This window comes from Lathamus discolor, chromosome 1, assembly GCF_037157495.1.
Source record: "Lathamus discolor isolate bLatDis1 chromosome 1, bLatDis1.hap1, whole genome shotgun sequence".
Lineage (NCBI taxonomy): Eukaryota > Metazoa > Chordata > Aves > Psittaciformes > Psittacidae > Lathamus > Lathamus discolor.
The window spans coordinates 35878071-35904269 of NC_088884.1; the positions used below are offsets into that span (position 1 = coordinate 35878071).

The 26199-nt window shown below is 41.9% G+C and overlaps 1 protein-coding gene across 2 annotated transcripts in view; it reads left to right on the top strand.

The window, feature by feature from the left end:
* Positions 1 to 392: 392 nt before the first annotated feature.
* The window catches only part of GRM3 (glutamate metabotropic receptor 3), a 47317-nt gene continuing 21510 nt past the window's right edge, over positions 393 to 26199 (top strand). Inside the window, exons 1-2 of one of the 2 annotated variants that reach the window (XM_065667408.1) lie at positions 393 to 890; positions 14282 to 15137. In XM_065667408.1, coding sequence (XP_065523480.1) covers positions 393 to 890; positions 14282 to 15137 — 1354 coding nt within the window. The remainder of the gene's footprint in view (positions 891 to 14281; positions 15138 to 26199) is intronic. The other variant, XM_065667399.1, reaches the window with a different exon arrangement.

The following is a 26199-nucleotide window of genomic DNA, read 5'->3' on the forward strand; positions in this document are numbered from 1 at the left end:
ACGTACATACATCACTGCTCAGTTCTCCCTTTGATCTGAGCACTGAACTGTGATTAACACTAAAGAGAGCAAGTCCAGCCATAAGCATTTTCATGCTCTAAGCAAGAATCAAGTAAAAGATTCTTCCTTGTCATGTCTCTTCTTTTTCTCTTTCATGTCTCTTTTACTTTTTTTACCTTAATTTGCTGGCAAGAGAGTATTTCATGCCTCAAAGAGGGATGGTTTTGTGATTAAGATATTTCACATATCTTTTTGCCCTTTCTAATTCCTTCCATCTCTTCTTTAGAGGTCCAGTGGAAAGACGTGTTGGCTTGTTCTTCGCTGGCTTGTGGGACAGCGCTTCAAATTTGGCAATGGATCGGAAGGACTGAACAGCACATCTGCTCCCACCAATGTTTCTTAGAGCTGCTAAAACAGGACCAATGAAGATGTTCACTAGGCTCCAAGTCCTTGCACTAGCTTTATTTTCCAAAGGAGTTTTCCTTTCCCTAAGTGACCACAGCTTTGTAAGGAAGGAAATAAAGATAGAAGGGGACCTGGTCTTAGGTGGTTTATTCCCAATCAAGGAAAAAGGCACTGGGATAGAAGAATGTGGGAGAATCAATGAAGACCGAGGCATCCAGCGTTTGGAGGCCATGTTGTTTGCCATTGATGAAATCAACAGAGACAACTACTTGCTGCCAGGAATTAAGCTTGGTGTTCACATCTTGGACACATGTTCCAGGGATACATATGCCTTAGAACAGTCTTTGGAGTTCGTCAGGGCATCATTGACTAAAGTGGATGAAACAGAGTACATGTGCCCTGATGGCTCATATGCCATTCAAGAGAACTTACCACTACTCATTGCAGGAGTCATAGGCGGTTCCTATAGCAGTGTCTCCATACAGGTAAGTCACAGGAGCCCCATTAGGTGAGAATCATTTATCTGTAATCATTTATCTGTCCTATGAGAGAACCACTGCTTACATAATTTTATCAATAAAGCGAGGATTAGCTCAATCACTTCCCCTTCGCGATCAACCTAGCATATAATTTTTCCTGAATTCAGATTAGTTCAATTCACTCTTTAAAATGCTTGCTGTTGTTTAAACCTCTGGCAGCTGTCTGCTTCCTCTAAGTATGGTGTATCTCAAGAGCATCTGAACTTTCCAAAAGCCTTAGCATTAATTTTGACCTTTGGAGTTCATGAGACTTTCACAGGTCTAAGCTCAGATCTCTGCTTTCACATCAGTAATAAATTATATCACTTGTATATCTGAATGCGTGTATGCCTGTCATGCTGCATGTACATAAGTCATTTAAGAGGTAGATATTTAAAATTAAAGAAGAAATCCTGCTGCCTGGCAGAGTGCAGTGTAAACAGGCAGAACTCCAGCACAGAAGATGGCTTCAGTATATCTTGCTCCCTCCTTCTGCACATTGCAATTGCAGCTTTTGGTTGTGCAGTAACAGTTCCAGACAGGGTGTCAGTAGGGTGTTACAGAGTATTTAATGGTTTGCAATAGAGTAAAATTGCAGGTGGGTAAATGCTCCATATATCCTTCCAACTATGGTTTTATTGCATGGTTGGTTTCAGTTGCAAGGGGCTAAACATAATGTTGATTCCTTTTGGTCTTGGCTTCCCATTTTTTTATAAAGAAGTCATGATAAAACTTCAAGTCCTTGGAATTTTTTTTTTTCCCATTAAATGAACAAGGAAAACATATGTGCCCTCTTTTTCAGCACAAGTTCTGTATTTCTCCTCTCCAGACCAGGTACCCCTTTGGCAGTGCAGCCTAGGATGTTCTAAAGTTCCTCACCACTGCCAGTGTGCACTATTCATGGGCAAAAATGCCCGCTAGCTTCACTGAAGCTGCCAATTCTACATATATCTCATTAGTTTCTGTTAAATTAAATAAACTGGTCCACATCATTCATAAACACAAGCAAGTGATCTTTTAAGCACAGATTTAGGTAGGCTAAGACCCTACATCTAATATATCTCTTAATGGTCAACTGTAGGTTTCCAAAGACACAAAGCCTTGAAAGTGATGGATCACTATGAGCAATATGTTTTTCGAGCTGAGTACGGGCTGTAATTACTGCATCAGTGTCAAAGGAGAAATGTGTTCTTTTATACTACAGACTATCACAGCGCTGACAGCTCACAGAGCTTCATTTACCTGTTCCATAAAGAGGCCAAGAGTTCATCCAATGCATTGTGAATTACATTGTGAAACTGGCTAATGCTCTTGCCAAAGAATTAAGTCACATCAGCCTGGGAGCATGTCCAGTTTCCACAAGATGTGTATGAACAAGGAAGAAATATTTCAACAAATTATATTTTATTCACTTCTGTGTTCCAATCTGTGGCTTGTCTGTGTATTCATAGTAGGGAAAACATGGGCAAATGGTTACCCATACCACAGGACAATAGTTTCTGCAGAGCAGAACCTCAGCCATCTCTCACACTAGGAGTGGGTTTGTACAACTGTGCACCAGTTATCACAGCAGGGATGTATCCTTCACCAGTTATGTGGGTCTGATCTCTTGAAGAACAAAGAACAAGGAAGTTCTGGGGCAAGAAAAGAGATGTTTGATGAGGAGAAATGATAGCTACAAAAGCTTGGGCAACACAAGCTGTTAAGGAAATCATTATTCATTGTCTCTTCCAATCAGACAAAGGGTACCTCAAATGAAACCAGCAAATGGCAAGTTGTTGTTGATGTTAAAAACTAAATGAGTTCAAGAAGTGACTAAAAGTATAAGGAAATTCTGTATAGATGACCCTTTAGCTCAGCAATTCCCAGAGCTGCAAGTATCTCAAGAGCTGGTAAGCATATTTTGAAACATCACATGCTTGCTCTGTGCCACCGGTGGAGAGGTGGTGGTGGTTTTGTTGTACCATTGGTTTAGTCATTTGTGATCAGCCTGTTTCCCAGTCTAACCTAAAGTCAAGTGTGTCCAAAGGACATGAAGCCATGAAGAAGCTTAAAAGGTACATCTGCATAAGCAGCTACAGCTGACAAAGTGATATAGGTATTTACTTCCCAGAAACCCTGAGGTAGTCATGCCACACTCCTAACACGGCCTGAGGCCTCTTGCACAATCTGTCCCTCTGAAGCCAGCCTCTGGTGACCACTGACACAAGAAAAATCCATATCTGAGGCAGAAGATTAGATGTGGTACATCTTGAATATACAGAGTATATACAGATGATTCATATTCCAAAAAATTGGGTTTGGAGCAGCTGCAAAGCAGAAACCAGAAGTCCTGATAAAGGACTTTCTCATTCAGTATATCTGATAAATGCCGATATAGTGGTATGTATATCTATAAGTCAATCAATTTCCAAAACTTAAGAGGAATGTTGAAACAATACTTATACCTAAAATTACCCTATGGCCCGTACAGCTTCCCTGTAGTTGCCAAGAGTTGCTCAAACATAAGATCTTTCTTACAGTTCTTCATAAAAAAGAAATAAATTCACAAATCATTCAATGCATCATTGAGCATTTTGCAGCTAGAAAGGAAGTATTCAGTTGATCATTTTCCCTTGACACAGATTGGGTTGGCCTTCCTTCAGTCTCTCTTTCATAGCTTTCTTTTAGGTTCCACACTCTCTAGAAAAGACGTAATTAAGCCATTCACTCCTTCTGAGCATCTTGTTAAGATAGCCAGTCATGACTTCTGTTTCAAAAGAAAACCCTTGTCAAGAATGACATTGCAGACTTAAAACTGAAGATGTAAGTACTTCAGAATATTAAAGCAATGCATTTTAGTGCCATGCCAGAAGAAGAGATTACCGCATTTCATGTCGCCTGTATGGAGTAGCTCCAGTAGCAATCACTGCTGAACAATAAGCGACCACTAGGTACATGTGCAAAGCTGAGAATCTCTATTCGCTATGCTTTCAAACAGCACTCAGGGTGTTGGGTGCTTCCAGACATAGCCCTGCCAAGCACTCTTATTTTGCCTGGGAGCTGTAAACATCATAAAGTCCACAGCGCAGTTTCTCAACTTTAAAATAAACCATACTGAGCTCTTCAGACAATAAATTATTTCTGCCCCTTTTTTTTACCACCTGTGAAGTTGCCGTTGTGTTGCAATACTTTTTCTTCTCCTCCTTTCAGCCTCCCTCGCCAGATTTTTGTCTGAACAGCTGTCTGCCAAATCACTTCATGATACTCCTGCTGTCAGATTTCTGCTTCTTTCATTATCCTTCCACCAAGGAAAAAAGAATTTGCTGGTAAATCAGCAATGAACACCTTCCCCACTGAGTCAGTATACGCAATAAGCATTTTTGCACAGACTAAAAACAACAAGAGAATGCAAAATGCTTAATTATTTTCTGGTCAGACCAGGCTATTATTGTTAATGATGATCTGGATAATTAGGTTTTAGATGTTGCGTTTAGATTAGCAGTGAGTCCAATCTGCACAGTATTTGATCCCTCAAAACCCAAGCCAGGATTCTCAGTCAGTGAAAGGGCTCATGTAAAATAAAGCTGTTTTTGTAAAATAAAGTTTTAACCTGAGCTAAATTTGGGACCAGAAGGTAAATTCTCTGAAGTCTGGAGGACTTTATTTTGCTTTTCATTTCATAGAATCATAGAACAGTTAGGGTTGGAAAGGACCTTAAAATCATCCAGTTGACCCCTTTTATCCACTTTCTCCTAGTTTACAACAGAAATTTCAACAAATTCTCCTTGAAGATATTCAATGACATTGTGTAATTAAAGAAAAAGGCACTGTTCATTTGCATGGACAAGCACCCACGTAGCTAATCCAAGCGCTACGTTTAAAATACTTACATCAGCTCTGTCAGCAATATGCATGCATAATCAGGAATAAGGTTATTCAAGTGCTAGATTTGTTCTTCTTTGCTTATGAAAACTGGACCCATCTTCTGAAAATGGAGATTTGGGTCCATTCCCTGCAGTCAGCTCTTAGAAACGTGAAGACATTCCCTTGGGTGGTCTGGTCTTTGCATTTCCGTATCTACTATATTCATGCTGCGGTAGGAATTTGTCCCTGTGTAAAGTTTCCTTTATGCTGCTGCATGACCTCCAGATCATGGTCATGAAAGTTGCTCCCAAGTTAAAGCCTCATCCATAAAAAATGGCTGAGTAGAAAACAGTACCAAGCTGTCTTCTCTTGAATTCCTTGCAGTATCTCAGATAAACTGTAGCAAAACCAGTGGAGAAGGTTTAAAGGTACATTACTGCTAACACAAAAGCTAAGACCTCTCTCTCAAGTGAGTGACCATCTGGCATGAAATTCAGAATATGTGCTCTATTACTAGCAATCTTTTCCTGGCTGTCATTTCTCCACAGCCACAAAAGTCTACCAAGGGCTCTTGGAGCCTGAAAGCTAATCACGTCCATTTCTTTCCTCCAAGAATAAACCATTTTCCAAGCAGAGTCTTAACAATAGCCTGTGATTTTGATAATCACTGAAAATGGGGCAAAATCCTTAGAAGAACTACATACAATCTGCCCCCCTTCCCTCATAACATATGGGATTCTGTCCCTGTGTGCATGGACCAAACAGGGATATGGGCAGGAGAAATGTGCAGGGGACTACAGGGGTTCCCCAGGTACCACAGACCATGTACGCCATTTGTGAGGTGCTTATCGATGAGCTTTGCACTGACAGCCTCTGGTGATTTTGTGCTTGCAAAATTAAAACAGAGATTTTCAAAGTACCCAAGTAGCACTGGACACGTCTTCCCTTGAGATTTCAAAACAATGTGAGTTACTTCCCCTTGGCTGGCCTCCTTGCAAATCTCCAGGTAACTGATTCTATTGCAGTTTAGTTTATTTGGTTTGGGATACTTTCTTTTAATTCAACATTTTCTCTTTTTCCAAGGGGAAATTATACGACTGTGTAGGGAGGGGTAAGTAATCCATGAGATCATGGGTTAGAAGGAAGGAACCCTACCATGTTACAAGTGGGAAAGGATGTGAATACAAGAGAAAGTGGCCAAAAACAGGAGCTAGTTAAGGATATCTTGACATCACCCTCACCAATTCTGTCCCTTCTGACTAGGACTTATGCTTCGTTTAATGAGTCTCAACTATATTTACCAGTGATAGCTCTTTTAACTGCAAAAGCCATTTCATGCTTTTAGAACCATCAATCTCAGTTTAAATCCCTTTTCTCCTCATGTGCAAATGTCTCTCACAGTCAGGTTTACCAACTCTAAGAGAAGAGTTTCCCTTCTCATGCAAAGCAAGGTCTTCTGCACAGATCTCTTCACAGCATGCAGGCTTAGTGCTTAGCTTACTTCAGCAGCTAATGCTGTAAGGAAGCAGAGTGCATATGTGACAGCTCACTGTGTTATACCATGCAAGAAAAAAGAGAAAAAAAAAACAATTTCCAAACAGTTCTCTGAGTACAACGTTTCTCTTCATGTCCTTCTTGGTTTACTTTTTCTTATACAGGACACATATATAAAAAGAAATTCCTGGGCCTTTTGCAGAAATCGTAGTTGTTTTTCTGACAGCATGCTTTCTTTCTGATGTTCATTTCACACAGGCAATTATTCCACTGTTCAAACAGTGCTTTTCTGGATGTGACAGTTATTGAGTCCGCTGCAAATATTTAGCTATATTTTTCCCAGCTTTGTTGCCAAAATTTTCAGGGAAGCAAAGCTAAATACAATGTTGTCTTCTCCCTTCCCCGGATAACAAAAAAAAAAAAAAAAAAAAACAAACCAACAAAAAACCCAGACATTTTTATTTGTTTGCTTGGTAATGAATTTTTTATTTCTGAGTTACTTTTGGAAGAAATTTTGTTAAGGAACAGTGCTCTTTAACTAGTAAACAGTCCTTGTAATACCAGAGACAGAGTAAGATGATGGAAACCAATGCTTCAGACCTGCAATGTGACACAAGAGTACTCAAGAATTCAAGCCAGGCTGGGACTTCTAAATAGCTTCACTGCTTCTGGCTTAGTTCTTTGCAACTGACCTTTCATAATTAAAAGGACTGGGATACCAGCATTGTCAATGCATTCCTGGGGTCAGAGCTTGCAGTCCAACTGAAGCCAAATGGTCTAGTGGAAGGTGCTCCTGCCTATGGCAGGGGGGGTTGGAACTGAGCTACCTTTAAGGTCCCTTCCAACCCAAACCAGTCTGTGAATCTGTGATTCTATAGTCATGTGTAGGAGAGTCTGGAGCACAAATCCTACAAGAAAAGACTGAGGGAACCAGATGCACTCAGCCTGGAGAAGGAAAGGATTGGTGCGAACTTAATATCAGCTTTTCAGTATATACAGGTTTGTTTTCAACAACACAAAGCAAGTGTCCTTTACTGACATGACAACAGGATGGAAGAAAATTGTTATACACTGAAAGAAGGGAAGTTCTAACTTGACATCAAATGTACAAGCCAGGTGCTGGGAGCAGGCCCGCACAGAGAGTCAACTAGAAAGGCACTTCGTTTACTCTTTACATTAGATTTATGCCCACCACTTATCATGTACCCACACTCCAGCCCATTCAGAGCCAATGTCTCTGTCTTTCTTTTCTAAAATGACATTTTCTGCCAGAATTTTGGCAAAATGTTTTTAGATTTAAGAAAAAAGGAAAAATTCAAATAAGACTTTTTTTTTTTTTTTATTTTTTAACTGCAGTTTGATCTGCAGCTGCCCAAATAATAACAAAATGCCCACACTGCAAATTATCATTTAGGAACTACATGCAATGTACACCAGCAGCAACGCATATTTCTTCATAGCAAGAGCTCAGCTGCTGTGCTGTAGCAATGATCTAGATACTAGGAAATTCTTGGGATATGGCTTTGCCATGATCTTGCTGTGGGAATCAGCACAAGCAACATATACTCAGAAAACTTTCTCAGGCAGTTACTGAATCTCCATTAGGACAGATTGCGGTTCAGAGGGACAAGGATTTCTCCAGTTTCTTGATAGAGACAAATCCCCTGTACCTCAATCCCGCTCTGTTCAGCAGCCTAATTTACTGTCTGTTCAAAATAGCAGCAGGACCTCTTGCCTGTCTCAGAGGAGCTCTGTGAAATCAGATTCATTAAACCGTGTTAAGTGCCATGAGATTCTCACATGGTGAAATTATAGCAGTGCAGAGAGCACTGCCATCTGACAAAAGGCCCCCTCTGTCCAACAGATGTGTGATAAACATTTGTGTATTGTAGTGAGGAAACCCTATCTGTTCTAACACTTCTGAGATTTTCCTTCTTTCCAAAGTGTTCCCCATGCTCCCCTGTCCTGTACACATTCAAACAACCCATGTAACAGCCTCTGGGATGGGAAGAAGGGAAATTTTAACCAAAACCATCGGAATAAATCCTACTGCCAGTAAAAATGGTCCTACGGAGGACAGGCAAAATGCTTGATGAGATTCAACGAATCAAAAGACAGACTGAAGTTTCTGAGACATGTGGGTGTTACATGCCTGACCCCATTTATGGGCAAGACTCTTGATTGGCCAGAAATATACTCAGAAACCAGGTTCATGTCTTTGATAGCTGTAAGTGGCTTCTTGCAGGTAGCTATTATGAATCCATTTCCAGTGTTATAAATTAGATTGGCAATTTCCCACAAGTGTTTGTACTACCCTTGACACACAGGGAAGTAGAAGTGACAGACATGGCTCTAGCACTCTGAGACGGACATCAGCCTCCTCTGGCTTTGCCCTGGCCACTCCATTTGAGGGTTTGCAGTCTATCCCTATGGAGGGACATGGCTCACACTGGGTTTTCTGCCGTGCTCATAGTAGCTCATTATGTATCACCCGCTGTCCAAGAAACTGAGTGAGAGCCAGGTCTGCTTGGGAAGTGGACACTTCAGCACAGGACAGTGGCTTCACTAATAAACCCAGCAGCATGAAGGCAAATAAAGGTTTCCCATCATGCTGGAAGCTGACTATATCAGCATGCTTTGTTCACAGCAAGCTGTGCAAAGCAGTTGTTTTTGGTTACAGATACAGAACTTCCAGCCTTATTTGCAAAGGTGCTGAGTATCTGCAAAACCAACTCGTTTTGACAGCAAAAAAAAACCAGGCTACTACTGCTACTTAAGTGCCAGCATGTGGATTTCAGGCTCTAATTGCATGTGCCGTGGCTTGATTAAATTGCTGCCTGGAGCGTTGCCAAAATAGATTATTTCACTTAGCAAAAGCTGGATCTGCACTGTAATTTTGAAGCTGTAGTACACATCCTAAGGCAGCAGAGAGATATGGTATAGGTATGACTCTGGTGGTTCAGTCTTGGTGCACACAACTCTGATTCATGTTTCAGTGTCCTCCTCTATACTGAGAAACTGCAGAATAGACATAGCCTTAGATATCAGCTCCTCTCCAGAATCTGTTACCTGCGCTCTTGTCTTGTTGATTGTTTAATTAGGGTCTGATTTTCAGAGTCAAATGTTCAGATCAGCATAAAAATTTTAAAATGGTAGCATCCCAGACTGGTTTGGGTTGGAAGGGACCTTAAAGCTCATCCAGTTCCAGCCCCCTGCCACAGGCAGGGACACCTTCCACTAGAGCAGGCTGCTCCAAGCCCCTGTGTCCAAGCTGGCCTTGAGCACTGCCAGGGATGGGGCAGCCACAGCTTCTCTGGGCACCTGGAAAAAGGAACTGTTCTGAAATGGGCCAGTGCCTAGAATCAAGGTGTTACATTATTCCAGAAAATCCTCAACTTCAGAATTTCCAGAAATAATAACAATACAACTTCACCTAGCATCATGATCAGTCACAGTTCTCAGAGATCTTTGGGTCACTATCCTCTACGATTAATGAAACTTTCCCATATTATTTAGGTTCTGGTCTATGAAAAACCTGCCATCCGAACAGTTTTGCAGCGCAGAACACCACAGCAAAGAGCAGTGCCATAAGAAAGCTTTCTTCTCCCCATAGAGCAGGAAGCAGAATTGCAGGCAGCCTGCAGGGACCCTAGAAGATAGTGATCTCCAAGGCTCAGGGCCCCATTGTAAAATGGGAGCGTAGTTCTGTTTCCCTGCATATGGATACTGTTGTTGCTTAGACTAAAAAAATAATAAAAAAAATAGAAAACAATAAAAATAAGCAATAAAAATAAGAAAATAATAAAAACAATAGGAAAGCTGCTATATTTGTTAGGAATATCTTTTTGTGAACTGATGGCTTGACTACTTGCTGAATAGCACTGTTATAGCTAGAAAATTGACTTCTTTTTTAGCCAGTTTGGGGGAAGAAAGCACAGAATATGTGTGTGTATCTTGATTATGGTTTAGCTCAAATAAAATAATTCCTGATAGAATAAACTGAGACAAGAATAGCAATTCCAACCCACACGGTGCTGCAGGAAATGTTCTGGAATAGCTATACAGAGGACATTCTCACTGCCAAATCTAAGTGCTCTTTTCGATTGAGGCCATGTGAACCATACCATGTGGATATGTGGGCATGTAATCAGAAGTTGCAAAGCGGCTTAACAATGCTGAAAGCATCCATTGCACCTTGGTGACAAAACAAGCCTCTCAGCCCACCCCATGGCTCTAAAGCTGTTCATTTAAACCACCACAATGGAAATTAAATCCCGCATAACGCAGTTTAACACGTTAGCACTGAGCAGGGTGGTTAAGGACATCTCAGCTGTTTCCTGAGGAACAGTAACTTGCTTATCCAGAGCACTTCCCAGCTATGTGCATATATCCATAGGCAAAACAGCAGAGCATTAGCCAAAGCTCCATCAGGAAACTCCTTCCAAACAGTGTAGAAGAGGTTTTATTTGAGTTTAAACTAAAATAAACCAGTCTGAGTGGTTTATTTTATGAATGCATGCTTCTGCTCCCCAGATCGAGCTGAGATGCCAAAGTATCCCACCTGCTCTTCCAGAAGGACAGGAGGACAAGGGACTCCCCAGATCCACAGCTCCAACTGGCCCAGGGGTTGTGAAAGGCACTGTGCATGTACGGTTTGGCAGCAGAATCTGGCAGAGGTGGAGATTGAGCCACTAGTCCAGTGTCTGCATTACAGAGAAGATAGATAGCATCCAGATTGATACAATCTGAAGCAATATGGGTTGCCAAAAAGCAATAACATTCCTTTGGCTTTTTTTATTACTATTTTGCTATTGATGTGTGAGACCAAAATTTGCCTTGTTCCACAGGATATTTTCCAAAATAGCTCTTTGCCTTTGAATTGTCACAAACATAGAGAGTGGTCAGAGCAACATTGTGGAAAATGTGAAAAATTAATTGACTAGGCAATATTTAACAAGTTTGCCTTAGGAATCACAGAATCACAGAATCCCAAGGGTTGGAAGGGACCTAAAAAGATCATCTAGTCCAACCCCCCTGCAAGAGCAGGGTAACCTACAGTACATCACACAGGAACTTGTCCAGGCGGGCCTTGAATATCTCCAGTGTAGGAGACTCCACAACCCCCCTGGGCAACCTGTTCCAGTGCTCTGTCACTCTTACAGTAAAGAAGTTCTTCCTGATGTTAACGTGGAACTTCCTATGTTCCAGTTTACACCCATTGCCCCTTGTCCTATCACTGGACATCACTGAAAAAAGCCTAGCTCCATCATCCTGACACCCACCCTTTACATATTTGTAAACATTGATGAGGTCACCCCTCAGTCTCCTCTTTTGCAAGCTAAAGAGACCCAGCTCCCTCGGCCTCTCCTCATAAGGGAGATGTTCCACTCCCTTAATCATCTTTGTGGCTCTGCGCTGGACTCCTTCAAGCAATTCCCTGTCCTTCTTGAACAGAGGGGCCCAGAACTGGACGCAATATTCCAGATGCAGCCTCACCAAGGCTGAGTAGAGGGGGAGGAGAACCTCTCTTGACCTACTAACCACTCCCTTTCTAATGCACCCTAAGATGCCATTTGCCTTCTTGGCCACAAGAGCACATTGCTGGCTCATGGTCATCCTCCTATCCACCAGGACCCCCAGGTCCCTTTCCCCTTCACTACTTTCCAGCAGGTCACCCCCCAACCTGTACTGGTACATGGGGTTGTTCTTCCCCAGATGCAAGACTCTACACTTGCCCTTGTTAAATTTCATCAAGTTTCTCCCCGCCCAACTCTCCAGCCTGTCCAGGTCTCGCTGAATGGCAGCACAGTCCTCTGGTGTGTTAGCCACTCCTCCCAGTTTTGTGTCATCAGCAAACTTGCTGAGGGTGCACTCAGTTCCCTCATCCAGGTCATTGATGAAAATATTAAACAGCACCGGTCCCAGCACCGACCCCTGAGGAACTCCACTAGTCACAGACCTCCAGCTAGAATCTGCGCCATTGACCACAACTCTCTGCCTTCTTCCTCTCAACCAGTTCTCGATCCACCTCACTACTTGATCGTGAAGCCCACACTTCCTTAGCTTATCTGTGAGGATGCTGTGGGAGACAGTATCAAATGCCTTACTGAAATCAAGAAAAACTACATCTACCGCTCTACCATCATCCCTCCACCTAGTCACTTCCTCATAGAAGGCTATAAGGTTGGTCATACATGACTTCCCCCTCATAAAACCATGTTGGCTGTTCTTAATGACCCCCTCATCCTTGATACGCCTAGTGATGGAGTCAAGAATAAGTTGTTCCATCACCTTTCCAGGGATGGAGGTAAGGCTGACCGGTCTATAATTACCCGGGTCCTCCTTCTTGCCCTTCTTATAGATTGGTGTGACCTTTGCCATCCGCCAATCCTCAGGCACCTCGCCCGTTTCCCACGACTTACCAAAGATGATGGAGAGTGGCCTAGCAATGACCTCCGCCAGCTCCCTCAGCACCCGTGGGTGCATTCCATCCGGACCCATCGATTTACAGATGTCCAGATTGCATAGCTGATCCCTAACCCAATCCTCATCTACCAAAGCAAACTCCTCCTTTGTCCTGACTCCTTCTGGGGCTATAGAAATCCGGGGCCCTCGGGGAGAGTCTGCAGGAGTAAAGACAGAGGCAAAGAAGGCATTCAGCACCTCTGCCTTCTTTATATCCTCTGTCTCCAGGGTACCCACTTCGTTCAGCAGTGGGCCTATATTGCCTCTTGTTTTAGTTTTATTTGCTATGTATTTGAAGAAGCCCTTTCTATTGTCTTTAACCCGACTAGCAAGATTGAGTTCCAAGGAGGCCTTAGCTGTCCTAATTGCCTCCCTACATCCTCTAACAACTGTCCTATATTCCTCCCAAGCGGCCAGCCCCTCCTTCCATAATCCATAGATTCTCCTTTTCCACTTGAGTTTGCCCAGCAGCTCCTTGTTTAACCACGCCGGTCTCCTAGATCCCTTACTTGACTTCCTACTCATTGGGACGCTCCGATCCTGAGCTTGGAAGAAGCGGAATCTCAAGTACTCTATTGCTTTTCGAATGGTTTTGTCAGCCTGTACTCCAAGAACAGCTTTAAATTTAATTTACTGGACACAGCTTCCACTTACCAACAGCGGAACTCCAAAGTCTTCCCTTTGTCATATAAGAAGCAATCATAGGAAAAAAATGCCATAAACTTTCTTCATTTCTTTCCAGCTATAATAAGGAACTACACATCTATGAGAGTAACAGAGTCAATTTGGGAATATTTAAGCATTGGACATAGCACCAGATGAAAATTTAAAAACAAATCAACAACAGGACTATGGAACACATAAATCACATAAGAAGGGCAAATAGAGATTATTAAACGTTTTCATTATTTATGAAAAGCTTTAGGTCAACATGATATTATGCAGCACTTGAGGAGTATCACCATGCAACAAATGTGCCATCTCAGGGGCACTGCACTCAGAACTGCTCAGAAAAACTGAGTTTGGAAGAGTAAATTTAAGAGAGGTAGGGACTCAGAGCTTTGACAAGTGGGGGTAGAAAGTCCCGAGAAAGCTCTGTACATGTATAATTGTGATATGTGCATAAAGAGGAATTTATGTCTAATTAATGCATTTGGTTATCAAATACAATGAGTCTTGGAGAAGTTGAATCACATTATGAACAGCAGTCGTGCACATCCCCAGATCTTAGTAAGGAGCACAGACTCAGATTGAAGTATAGAGTCTATTTGTATCAAATTCTCTGTTAGTTTAAACAGTTTGACATAAATAAAGGTCTGTTACAGTCCCAGTAGGACCCTGGGAGTTGACTGAGCAGCAGAACAGCTATTCTGCTTATGCACAGTGCACTGCTCTCACTGGAGTCTGTTACCAGCATCCTCTACCAATACCCTCAACCTGTGACTGTGAGAACACCTCCTGTTAAAAGACAGTTTATGCTTTTCCCTTGATTTTTCTGCTCAGTTCTATGGATACCACCCTTTAAAAACCTGTGTTCTCCCCCTTCTCTCTAGGTGGCAAACTTGCTCAGACTCTTCCAGATCCCCCAGATAAGCTACGCCTCCACCAGCGCCAAGCTGAGTGACAAATCCCGCTATGACTACTTCGCACGGACAGTGCCCCCGGACTTCTATCAAGCCAAAGCCATGGCTGAAATCTTACGGTACTTCAACTGGACCTATGTGTCAACAGTTGCTTCAGAAGGAGACTACGGGGAGACAGGGATCGAAGCCTTCGAGCAGGAAGCTCGACTCCGCAACATCTGTATTGCCACCTCTGAGAAAGTGGGCCGGTCCAACATCAGGAAGTCCTATGATGGCGTGATCAGGGAGCTGCTCCAGAAACCCAATGCCAGAGTGGTGGTGCTCTTCATGCGAGGAGATGACTCTCGGGAGCTCATTGCAGCTGCCAACCGCTTCAATGTCTCCTTTACCTGGATTGCCAGTGATGGATGGGGAGCGCAAGAGAGTATTGTCAAGGGCAATGAGCACATAGCTGCTGGGGCAATAACCTTGGAACTTGCTTCCCATCCAGTTAAAGAGTTTGACACATATTTCCAAAGCCTCAGCCCTTATAACAACAGGCGCAACCCCTGGTTCAAGGACTTCTGGGAGCAAAAATTCCAGTGTAATCTCCAGAACCGTAAACCGCATAAAAAGGCTTGCGACAAACACTTCACCATCAACAGTTCCAACTACGAGCAAGAATCCAAGATCATGTTTGTTGTGAATGCTGTGTATGCAATGGCCCACGCCTTGCATAAAATGCAGAGGACTCTGTGCCCAAACACCACGAAGCTCTGTGATGCCATGAAGCATCTGGATGGCAGGAAGCTGTACAAAGATTATCTCCTGAAAGTAAACTTTACAGGTAATAACTTTTGTTTTGGTACATACAGAATGTTACCGTAATTCATCAGTTACAGTAAAAGCCAACTGAATTCCCAGCAGCACATACTATCAGATTTCAGACCGGGGTGGTACCCAGGCAAGGCCATTCCTGATATAATAAAGGACAAAGAAGAAGGACAGGTTGCTTGGTGAAAACTAAGAAAACAGCTAGGTTCTCCTGCTGTTTCCAGCAGTAGGAAAAGCTGGAGGTGGCAACAGCTGGTCTTGGAAATGTTACCCTCCATTCCCTAAATTTCCACACACCAACTTCCATTTCATTCACAGTCAGTTTGGCTTCAGCTGGGCATGTCTGGAGGCCAATGGTCATTTCACCACCTGTTCCACTAAGCAACCACCTGCTGTGCCTGTGCCAAGACTTGGCCTTTTCTTCTTTGCTGTTATGTGAATTTATATAATAGCTGGACCATGGTCAATGGCCAATGTTCTTGCAATAGTAAAGCAATAATTCCTATCACAGAACCAGATCAGCATAAAATACTCAAATTCTGAGGCAGTGCCATTACCTGTGGCACAAAACTTTAGGCTTGCTGACAAAGTATGAAAAGCTAGATTAAACATGTGAAAGAGACTTGTGGAGAGATAGTGGACTGTCTGGCAATGATAGGAGCAAACTTCATGGGGACTGGCTGTGCAGCACAGGACACCTCTGTGGTTTTGTTATCACATATGGCTGAGCTTAGGTTTGTTATTAATATTACATTGTAATGAGTCTAAATATATTTATAGACGAAACAAGTAAAGTGTAGAACATCATGTATTTTTCTCCTTGTCGAACATTCTTCTGAAGCATCTAGGTTGAAGTTGCATTTCTATGTATTCTTAAACTGATATTCTCAGCTGACTGAGTTGATAGTAAGGAAACAGCGTGCTGTGCTTTGTATGAGAACTAGCTCCAGGAGGAATTGAAAGATAAATATATGTATGATACAGCACAGTCCCAAGAGACCCTCAATAATGGTACACGTCAATAACACTGGAAACTATATGGAACTGTCAGATTTGAGCCTGAACTTTTCCATCCTTTAGAGGTCTTCTCAGCTCTTTGATTCAGACCACCCCTAGATACTGCCAACCACATCCCTGGTGCTTGTCTCACTCTCAGCAGAGTACACCTGGTGCAGCCAAATACTCCATTTTCTTGGATACTTATAGGTGTATCTCCCAGCACATGTTGCAGAGCTCATTAGGACCCAGGGTCTCCCAGTATCCTGCTAGCTGACTGACTGTTTAGAGTACATCTGCAGCCCATGTGTCTGGACTTCTTTACCATGGAAAGGGGCAGGTGGAGTGGTCACTTTATGCATCTTATCACTCAGAGGGAGGATTCAGGAGGACCCAGAATTTTGGACATGCTCTGATAATATAGATTCAGTCACAAAGAAAAATAACACAAGTGCAGGTGGAAGTTGCAATCCTTCAGAACCCTCATCTCAGTGTTGCATGCAAAACAGGTGAAGCCACATGCCTGGGCTGAGCAACATTGTACTTGTGTGCATCATGCTGTTTGGTCTTCTAAAGACTGCTGCGTCAGTAAGGACAGTCACATAGCATGACACATGAAGATGCAAAAGCAATGTATACGTATTATCTGTCATGCTGTAATGGTGTTTGATGTATTTAGTAACTTCACAAGCAGCACAAGACAGAATGAATCAACCTTTTAGTCTTTAGACCTATGGAAAATAAGGTCTGTCTACATAGCACTTAATACATAGAAACTGTTTTCTCATTTGCCTACACTTATTCTCAGAGATACTTGAATGTCTTCAGATTATTGAAATCCGACTTCACAGAAGCTGGGTTCTGGCGTGCTGGTTGCAAGGGGTGGCAGTGGTATGAAACAACCTGCACCAGCCAGGGAGACACTTCAGAACAATAACAACCCACCCAAACAAAGAGGCACTTCAATAACTTAAATTTTAACTATTTTGAAACTTTTTCTGATACTCCAGGTATTTTAATAGGCTTAAGTGCATACGCTCTTACTAGAGTCACTAAGCAATTTTGGTTGCAGTACATGATTCCCAATTGTTTTTCTATTGTGCAGGGATTTTTTAAGCACTTAAGTATTTTCCCACTCAGCATTTAGACATAAAGTCAAAATAACCACAACTTTCTTTGACCAAAACTCCAGGGAAATATTCATTTAGATACAGACAGAAAAATCCATTTTCACTTAGACTGAAATATCTTCCATACTTTTTATGAATTGGAAGTTGAAGCTGTTCAAGCTGAAAAATAAATAAATGAAAGCCTGTCAGTTTGCAATTTTGAAAATGAACCAAATTAATATGTTTTAAAATTAACCTAGAAATCTTTGAAACTCTGAAGAGCTTTAGTTCCAAATCATATTCATTTCCAATGTAAAACATTAAAAAACCTGTCACGCTCTTTTCCAATGGTCTTGTTCTGTATTTTATATAATTCTTTTTTCTTTTGTTATCAGTTCTCCCATTATAATGTGAATCCATGTTTTAATGTGAGTTATTTTTTATGCAGATGAGTGATTTCTACATAGTGAGAGAATCAGCAAATCTCCCATACCTTCTTCCTTTCAGAAAGGTGTGCAATTTTAATGCATGTAAGTCTTGCATTGACTTCCATGGGGCCAAGAATACACTTTTGCTCCTTTCTGGTTGAAGAAAGTCTCTGGGTATGATGTTAATACACTATCAAGACCCTGATGCATGGTACATTTTATCAATGATGCTCTCATATTTCCAGCTCCAAATCCAAGCACATATACTCAGTGCAGAAAGAGGATGGCATGAAAGCTGCCAGCCCATCAGGTATACTGCAACCAAGTCAGGTGGTGAATTTTCTCTCTCCATTAGTCTAGGTAATGATCTAGGCCCACAAAAAGGAAGCAGGCAAGAAACAGAATAACAGTGATAACCATATTTGCACACACACTAACAGCTATTTAAGCAACACCTTCTCTGCTGAAAGGCAGAAGTACAAATAGATAAACTTGAGTGCATAAAGCTGCAGCTTGCCATGAAAGAAATCCAACAAATGGCCCTGAATGTATTGCCCCAGTTTCCAGGAACAGGTGATTGTGCATTTCAAATACATCAGTAAATGATAGGGTACATTTATATGATTGGTGTGGGGCTCTGCAATTTTAGACCTTTGCCTTACACACTTGAATTAGTTTTGGTTAGTCTCTGATTACAGTTAATGGAGGGGATCAGCAATTGCAAAGCCTGCATGAGATATAATTTGCCCCTACATCTCTTGCTGTTGACTACAGATGGAACATAGAGCAACCAAGATTCTCACTTGCCACTTAAGCTGAAAGCCTGAACTGAGACTTGGGCACAGCAGTAATGGGATCTGTAGGGAAATACTCAGGGACCAGCTAACAGCAGGGTTGCAGTAGAGGACTGGCCAGGATTTGAGCACTCTCATTCTGCCAATGCTGCTGACATGCTGTGACAGGTACTTCATTAGTATCTCTAGAGTCCTACTTATTTCTCCTTCTTCTCATTAAATTGAAATAACTCCATAGAACTGCAGTATAGCACAAAGGCAGGGTGAGATTTCATTCCTTATTGTCTGTGAGATACACCATGCACATTATTTGCTTGCAAGTTAGTACTGCATATATGACAAATGTCGTGATATCCTCAGTCTTTTCAGTAAGGGGAAAAAGAGCTGCCTATGCCTGATTGCTGCTTCAAGCAGCAGGATCTGAGAAAGCAATGCCAGCCCCTAGATAAACACACTTCACCTCAGAGCTTGTTTGGCCCTTCAAAGAGGTATAGTGTTGTTCATCTTCTTGATCTTCCCATCATCTGTGTTCCCTCCTGAGGGCACAAGTGCAGCACTTGATGTTCTGAATCGTGATGCTCCTCTGCCGATAAAGGGATGTTAGTTCAAGAGGCTGTTAGTTTGTATTGCCAGAACAACAAAGAAGTGCTGAGCAAAAGTGGAGGGCTCCATGCGAGAAAGCACAGGGTAAACTCAACTTCTCACCAGCACCCAGACATTGTGTGGGCAGGGGGAGGCTGGATTTAGGGGTGTATGCATGTCCACTGTCTTCTGCAGCTTTCTGAATTTCCACAGCAAATGGTAGGAGGAATTTGGCCAAAGTAGTAACCCTGGAAAACAGATCATTAAAATTCTAGGCAACGCATCTGTTTATAATACTCAGTGTGTTTTCCTTCCTCTTTCTTCCTCCACAACTACAAGAGTCACTGTTGTGTCCATCCTGGTATTATGTTCAGAAATCCAGTTCTTCTACAACAAAGCCTATCTCATCCAACCTAGCTTATACTGGACAAAACGCTCTCCTGTGGCTAACCAGAATGACTATTCAAAATGAGAAAAGGGTTATAAGTCAGGTCTGATTTGTTCCCTTCCATCCACTGTACTTGATGTTACAAAACTTTTATTCCTGCCTGGTCCTAAGTTTCTGTGTGATTTTCCTTCTCACCACTCTGCCCCCGTCATTGAAATTGAATATTTCATACTCAAATAATATGAAGTGGAGACACAAACTTGCATTCTCCTTCGTTCTTGAACATTGGTGAATTCCGTGGTGACGACATACGCTCTCATAGACCATTTCCATCATAACAGTTCCACCCAAGTAGGAAAGAGCTTAAAAGTCATGTTCTGAAACAAGCAGATGTCAGTTTGCTGTTGAGCACAGCAACATTGTGTAATCCCTGCTCTGGGACCTAGACAGAAATGTTTCCTGTCAAAAGTCCACTTCAAAGCTCAGTGTCCTGCCAAGCTGGTGTGGAGCAGAGACCAACAATGATGCATCTGCTACCACAGGCAAATTACAGATGCAGAAACTCCAAAGGCCAGGTAGAGATTTACAGCAGAGAGTACCTGTCAATAGATGTGTAGGCTAAGGCTCTCACATCTCAGGCTCTGCAGCAGACAGCATTGCTACTCCGTCATCTCACCCAAAGAGCTCCTATTCACCAGGTCAGGTCCCCCTTGCCTCCAGCACTCAGTCAGCTGCAAGGTCCTCCTGGCCCTCCCTGTGATGCTTTGTCGTAAAATGAACCCGAACACTGCTTTCAGGTGAAGGTAAAACTTTCATGGGCAGAAGGGATCCAATACCTTGCTAATCATAAAAGTTTTACAAACATAGCTCATGATGGATTTGTGGGTAATAAACCCAAGGAAAACGTAGAGTAAATCCCCCAAGATATTAATTAAAAATATGCATGAAAAAGATGTCTGAGATTTATAGGAAAAAATTATGGCCTTTTTCCTGGGACCACAAATGTGTCGTAGCATTTAAAACCATGAAAACAGCTAAGGGATAGTCTCTGAAAGAACACTTGAGAGTTTCTGTTTCAGAGCAGAGGAACAGTTGAACTTGCATGGTATCATCCCCTATTTCTCTCTATATTAGATTTACATTGGTATATACCCACACAGAGCTATAGAGAGATTTTGACATTCTGGCTTTCCTGATGTCCCCTTCTACTTTCTCCTGCACTCAGCTGCCTCTTTGCAGACCTAGCTCCTGATGGGGATTTGCAGTTCCTTTCGTTTGGGCAAAATTACCATTCCAAGAGTTTCCTGGGCAGAAATCTCTGCTTAGCCTTTCCTGAAACTTTTAATATGTGTATATATTCATATATTCATGTACTTTGTTTATACACATGTGTAGTTTCATACATATATTTAATTGTGTAAAATACAAATTCATAATACATGGAATCATAAAGAATATATCAGGTTGGAAGGGCCCTCAGGAGGTCTCTAATCTAACCTCCTGCTGAACCGTGGCAGGGGGGTTGGAACTAGATGATCTTGAGGTCCTTTCCAACCCTAACTATTCTGTGATTCTATGATTCTATGAAAACAGGATCAGCTGCACTATCAGACCAAGTGGCTCTGGGCTTTATAGATGTAAACTGCTTGAAATTAAAATACTATGGAACCTTTTCATCCTCTAGTTTAGGTTTGAGGTGTCACGATGGCAAACAATCTGATCTGCACTCAGGACGTGTTCTGTGTCACATACTGCACCATATAAACTGGATACTTGGGCTGGCAGCAGGACACAGCTGTTATCTCTAGGGCATATCTTCCAAATAAAATTCTCATTAGAACTTCAATTCATGGCAGGTCAGTGACCTACCTGTTAATGGTGTCTGTTATCTGGGCAGAGACCATCATAAAATGCTGCCTTTCCATGCTTTCATTTGGTACTAATTAACAATAATTAGGTTAAGTGAGCAGAAGCAGAGGTTGAATTGTGTTCTTGCCTCTTGAGCTGAGCTCCAGGAGCAGAGGTCAAGGTGTGCTGGACCTCTGATTCCTATCTAACTGGGAAGCAAGGTCCTTCTGACTGCTGCCACCACCGCCATTGCTGCCTGACCTGGGCACTGAGCTCCCACAGACAGACAGATGGGAAATGCAGCATTATCAGGGCCCAGAGCAGCAACAACTTTTCTTCAGAGTCCTCAGGAAGACTCTGGATGTCTGTTGCCTTTGGCCTTTACCCAGCTGGGTGCCATTCCTGGAAAGTCTGCAGAAACCACAGGCTAGCAACGGCCCCAAACTTGTTATAGTGGCAGATTTAGGTGAAGGTGCTTTGACATCCCAAAAATAGCAAATAGTGCTTCCATCACAGTTTTCTCTGCTTGAATATTTATACAACCCACCACTTCAGCTGAGCTGTGAAAAACTGAACATTAAATTATATAGCCAGTGGCTTGTAGATATCTTATAGTCAGCTGCTTTTCTCATACCAATGATGTAGCCTTTAGGCATCTTATAAATCTCTAGATTGGGTAGTACCTGTGCAGGTGTATAAATGAGGATGAGATCAGACACCCTGAATTTACAGAGAAACTGAAAATCTGACCATTTCTTTCAATTCACATATATGGGAGAGAGAAGTCTTGGTAACTTAATTTCTCTAATTCCTAGACTTCTTATTTGCCTGCTGCTTGTTTTATAATAGATATCATTTCACCCTTTGTTTTTCTGGCAAATGTCATGAGTCCCAAACACCGAGGTCTGCACAGTCAAAATGTTCGGGGGAGCAAGAAGAGTCATACAGCCCTTTCATACCCAACCATTCGTGCTCTCTTTTCCAATCCCACTTGCATTTGCAACAGGGGGATAGCTCAGGACATACCATGGGGTTGTAATTTTATCCTTCATGCAGATTTATCTGTGAGAGACATCCACACATAAGTGAAGAGATTTCAGGTCTGCTTCTTTCTCCTTGTGATCTGGAAGGATATGTTATCATAAGATATAAGAGTTTCAGTCAGGATTTTTACTCCTTACATTTTAGCACCTGAATTGGCTCTGAAAAGCCAATGGGAAGACCAGATTCTTCTCTATTACCTGCTGTGGAAGAGCACTTCAGTACTTCCAGAACTAACCTCAGTTGGTCTCATTTACATGCTGAAGTGCTATTTTAGGGGCTGAAAAAGGAGGAGGCTGTGATCAGAATATGACCACAGTAGTGTTAATGAGGATGAGAACAAGGACATGAGGAGATTGCATAGGGACACACAGAGACAGTGTGACACACAGTCTGAGTACTCCCTGTGTGCCCAGTACTGAACCTCCAATGAGTCCCAGTGAAAACTGGTCTTTTCAAAAGGTGATGAAGAAAACTGCAGAAAGTCAGAAATCCAGATGCCTAATCCCAAAGGTAACTAAATGTTATGTTATTTTTATCAAACCTCTATTTTTGTTGGCAGCTAATAATTATACTACAAAGGCAGAACTGAAAGCATAATGTGTAGAAAAGTTTTTTTTTCTCCTGGAACACACTTAATATCATTATATTCATGGAAGACACATTTGCTTCACCCAGTAGAGCACAGTGCAAGGACATTCTCAAGTTAACTGTCTAAAAGCGAATGGGTACCAAACCGGTATAGCTGCATTAATGTGACACTAACGTTTGACCCAGCCTAATGCTGCAATCTAGACATGGATCTTGGTCTGAATCTTACACCACTTCCACGTAGCGTATTTCCAGGCAAACCTGTCATAAGCTGACTGCTGTTCTTGTACTTGTTAAACAGCAGCCCAGATGAGCATGTGAATATATTTCAGCTTTCTGCAAAGCCTGAACTAGTCCCTTCAAGCTTGTCTTGCCCACTTCTGACTCACAGTGCAGAAAACAGCTGCTCAGTAGCAGTCACATTTCTCTATCTGAAAGAGAGAAAGGAATTCAACACAACCTCAAAACATCCCTCGTATGAATTTGTGCACTAATACAGATTTTCCCCAAATATTCACTTTCCCTTTGTGCAAATGGTTGCATGAGTCAAAAGAGGCCCTTAGGGTGAAGCTTTCAGAGGAGTGGCTGAATGGATTTCCTATCACAAATTAGCCTTTCTTATTCATGCAAGTGTTAGTGAGTATTTTCATTAAAACAATTACTCAGGCCATTAGATCATGCCTACCTGAGAAAAGAGAATTCACAAAGCGATCAGCTGTGCATTTTTATGAAGTAGAAATTCCTTTTACTTATGGGTACCCTTCACAATCTGACCTACACAATTCCCATTAATGGCAAACTGGATAGACCTGGCAGACAAATGTGTTAAGGGGTGATGCTTTCATTTCTTCATTTGATAGTCATGTTTCTAAACATCTCTAAAAACACCTTGGAGAATGTCTGCTTTGGCATCACTGCAAAATTTCTGGCTATTTTTTAGCAGATACAGAATATAATGTGAAAAGCTATTTCATTGCTGTTATCTCGGTGAGTCATTTCCTTTTGTTTCCTTCTTCCTGCTATGAAAGTGTACTTTGTCTGAGGATGTAACAAGTGAATACAAAGAACACTAAAATTCTTCAAGGCAGGGGAGCAAGACACATATTCATGTACAGGAGTAGCAGAAGCAGAGGAACTTCTAACAAAAATGTCCACAAAATCCTAGCTGTAGCATGGCTCAGGGACACGAGCAATGCTTTGATTTGATTTATCACCTCTTGCTCCAGCCATGGAGCAGTAAATCAAGTTCAACTCACCTGCTCACTATTGAGCTGCCAAGGGATTAAACACTAAGCCAGAATGACAGTATCTCCAACTATAAGTCATAAAATAATTACCAAGAACATTAAGTTTGTTTGTAGGGTCTTCAAGCCAAAACTCACTATTGTTTCCTTAGTGCATAGAAAGAACAGCACAGAGCAAAAAGCAGTGGTGATGTGCAGAGGTTAATGTATCTCACACAGGCCCCTGCCCCATCAGTCTCGTATCCACTTTTCATCTCCTGCAGTTTTGCTTTCCTTCTTACAAGCCCGTCTTTCTACTTGCTGTTATATGAATCATCTCATCTCTTCTAGACTAATGGCACACATATATCTAGCACTTTTCCTACAGAAAAAAATCAAGAGTACTTCTGATGACTGAAAGACATTCACTTTCTAAGTGTGTATGTGCAGTTGCTCCTCAATTCAATACAGGTTTCTTATAGTGCATTTTCCTATTTGCTGCTATACGCAGATTCCAGACAATTTTATGGACAACAGAATAAGCTAATGTAGAATTCTTTCGTACATATGAAATATATACCACTTCTGCTGATGAAATACGAGGCTCAGCTAAGAAAACATGGTAGTTTTAGCCAAGGAAGGAATTGCACCATGCTCAATAGAAACAGAGAAAGCTGAGCAAAGCACAGCCTTGTACAAAGTCCTTACACAGACTGTATGTGCCACAGGAAACCCATAGAACTCTGTAGCTAAGAGCATGTGGGCTTTCAGGGTGGACTGTGATTCCTAATGACCACATTCGACATCACTGTGATGCGATGACTCTGTATCAATCACATTGTAGTATGGGAAGTTTGGATCAGAAAACACACACTCAGGCATGCACAGACACGTTTGCACATACCCATACTCACAAGAGCACTCATTCACTAGTCTTTAAAATCTGAATTTACTTAACCCAATTCTACAGAAAAGAGAACACTCGATGTAAGATTGTTGAGTTTGCATTTGCAAGGACTGAACAACAATCACAAAGCAGCAATCTTTCTTTGCCAAAGGGGAGGGAGAACCTCCTGGTGTTTAAGTAGCAGTACTGATGAGTTGCAGCATCTGTAATCAAGGCACAGACAGTCACAGAGTGATTTTTCTCAGTTTTCCCTTGTTCCTTTTCTTGCTGCTACTGTGCTTGTAACTTCTTGTTATCTCTTCTGTCTTTTCACTATGTTTTGGATTTGTTGTATATGTGCATTTCTTCCTATTTATTATAATCTAAAAGCAATCCCTCCTTCTTGCCAAGGTTGAGTTTCTGCAGTGATTAGTAGCTGACTGTTTATGTGTAGCTCTGGAGCCTCAAGCATCTTCCTGTCCTGCTACAGAACCTGCTCTCTTCCTGTGGGAACACTTTCTTTGTGGTTCTTTATCTTTTACAATAGGTCTTTAATTAGCTACAGAAGACCAGAAAATGCTTGATCATATGCAGAACTGCACAGGGTGGGTCTAGTCTAATCAACAGTGACATGGTTGCCTGTGACAAGAGAAAGTTATGCTCTTATGGTCCCTTCCCTTGCCATAAATAACTATACACCATGTGCCCCTATAAGTAAACTTTACCTATAGTTTCTCCAGAAGCAGGATTTTTCCATGACACTTACCTACGACCCTGATGGATGGAGCTTGGTAGCTGAGATTGACCTGCTTTGCCAGAGCACACCTGAACCAGACAGTGGCAAACAAGACACTGTATGAAGCTGCTATTAGGAACTGACAAAAATATGCTGAAAAAGTTTGATAAACTTCCTCTATTGCATCTGCACATCTGTTTGAATAAATAGCTAATGGCTAGTTAATGGTCCAGTAACTGAAAGAATAAAGAGCCCATCTTTAAAGGCTCTTTAGACAAGAAAATATCATGAGTCAGATAGAGGTTTGAGGCAGTGTTGTTGATGTCCTTTCTAGATCTCTGAAACACTTTATCAGTCTAAGCCTATCAATGTGTCTCTGCTTCCACCATTAAACAGGCAGATAAATCAACATTTTGTTTTTACGTTTTCCCCTGAGCTGCAGAGATTGCTGTT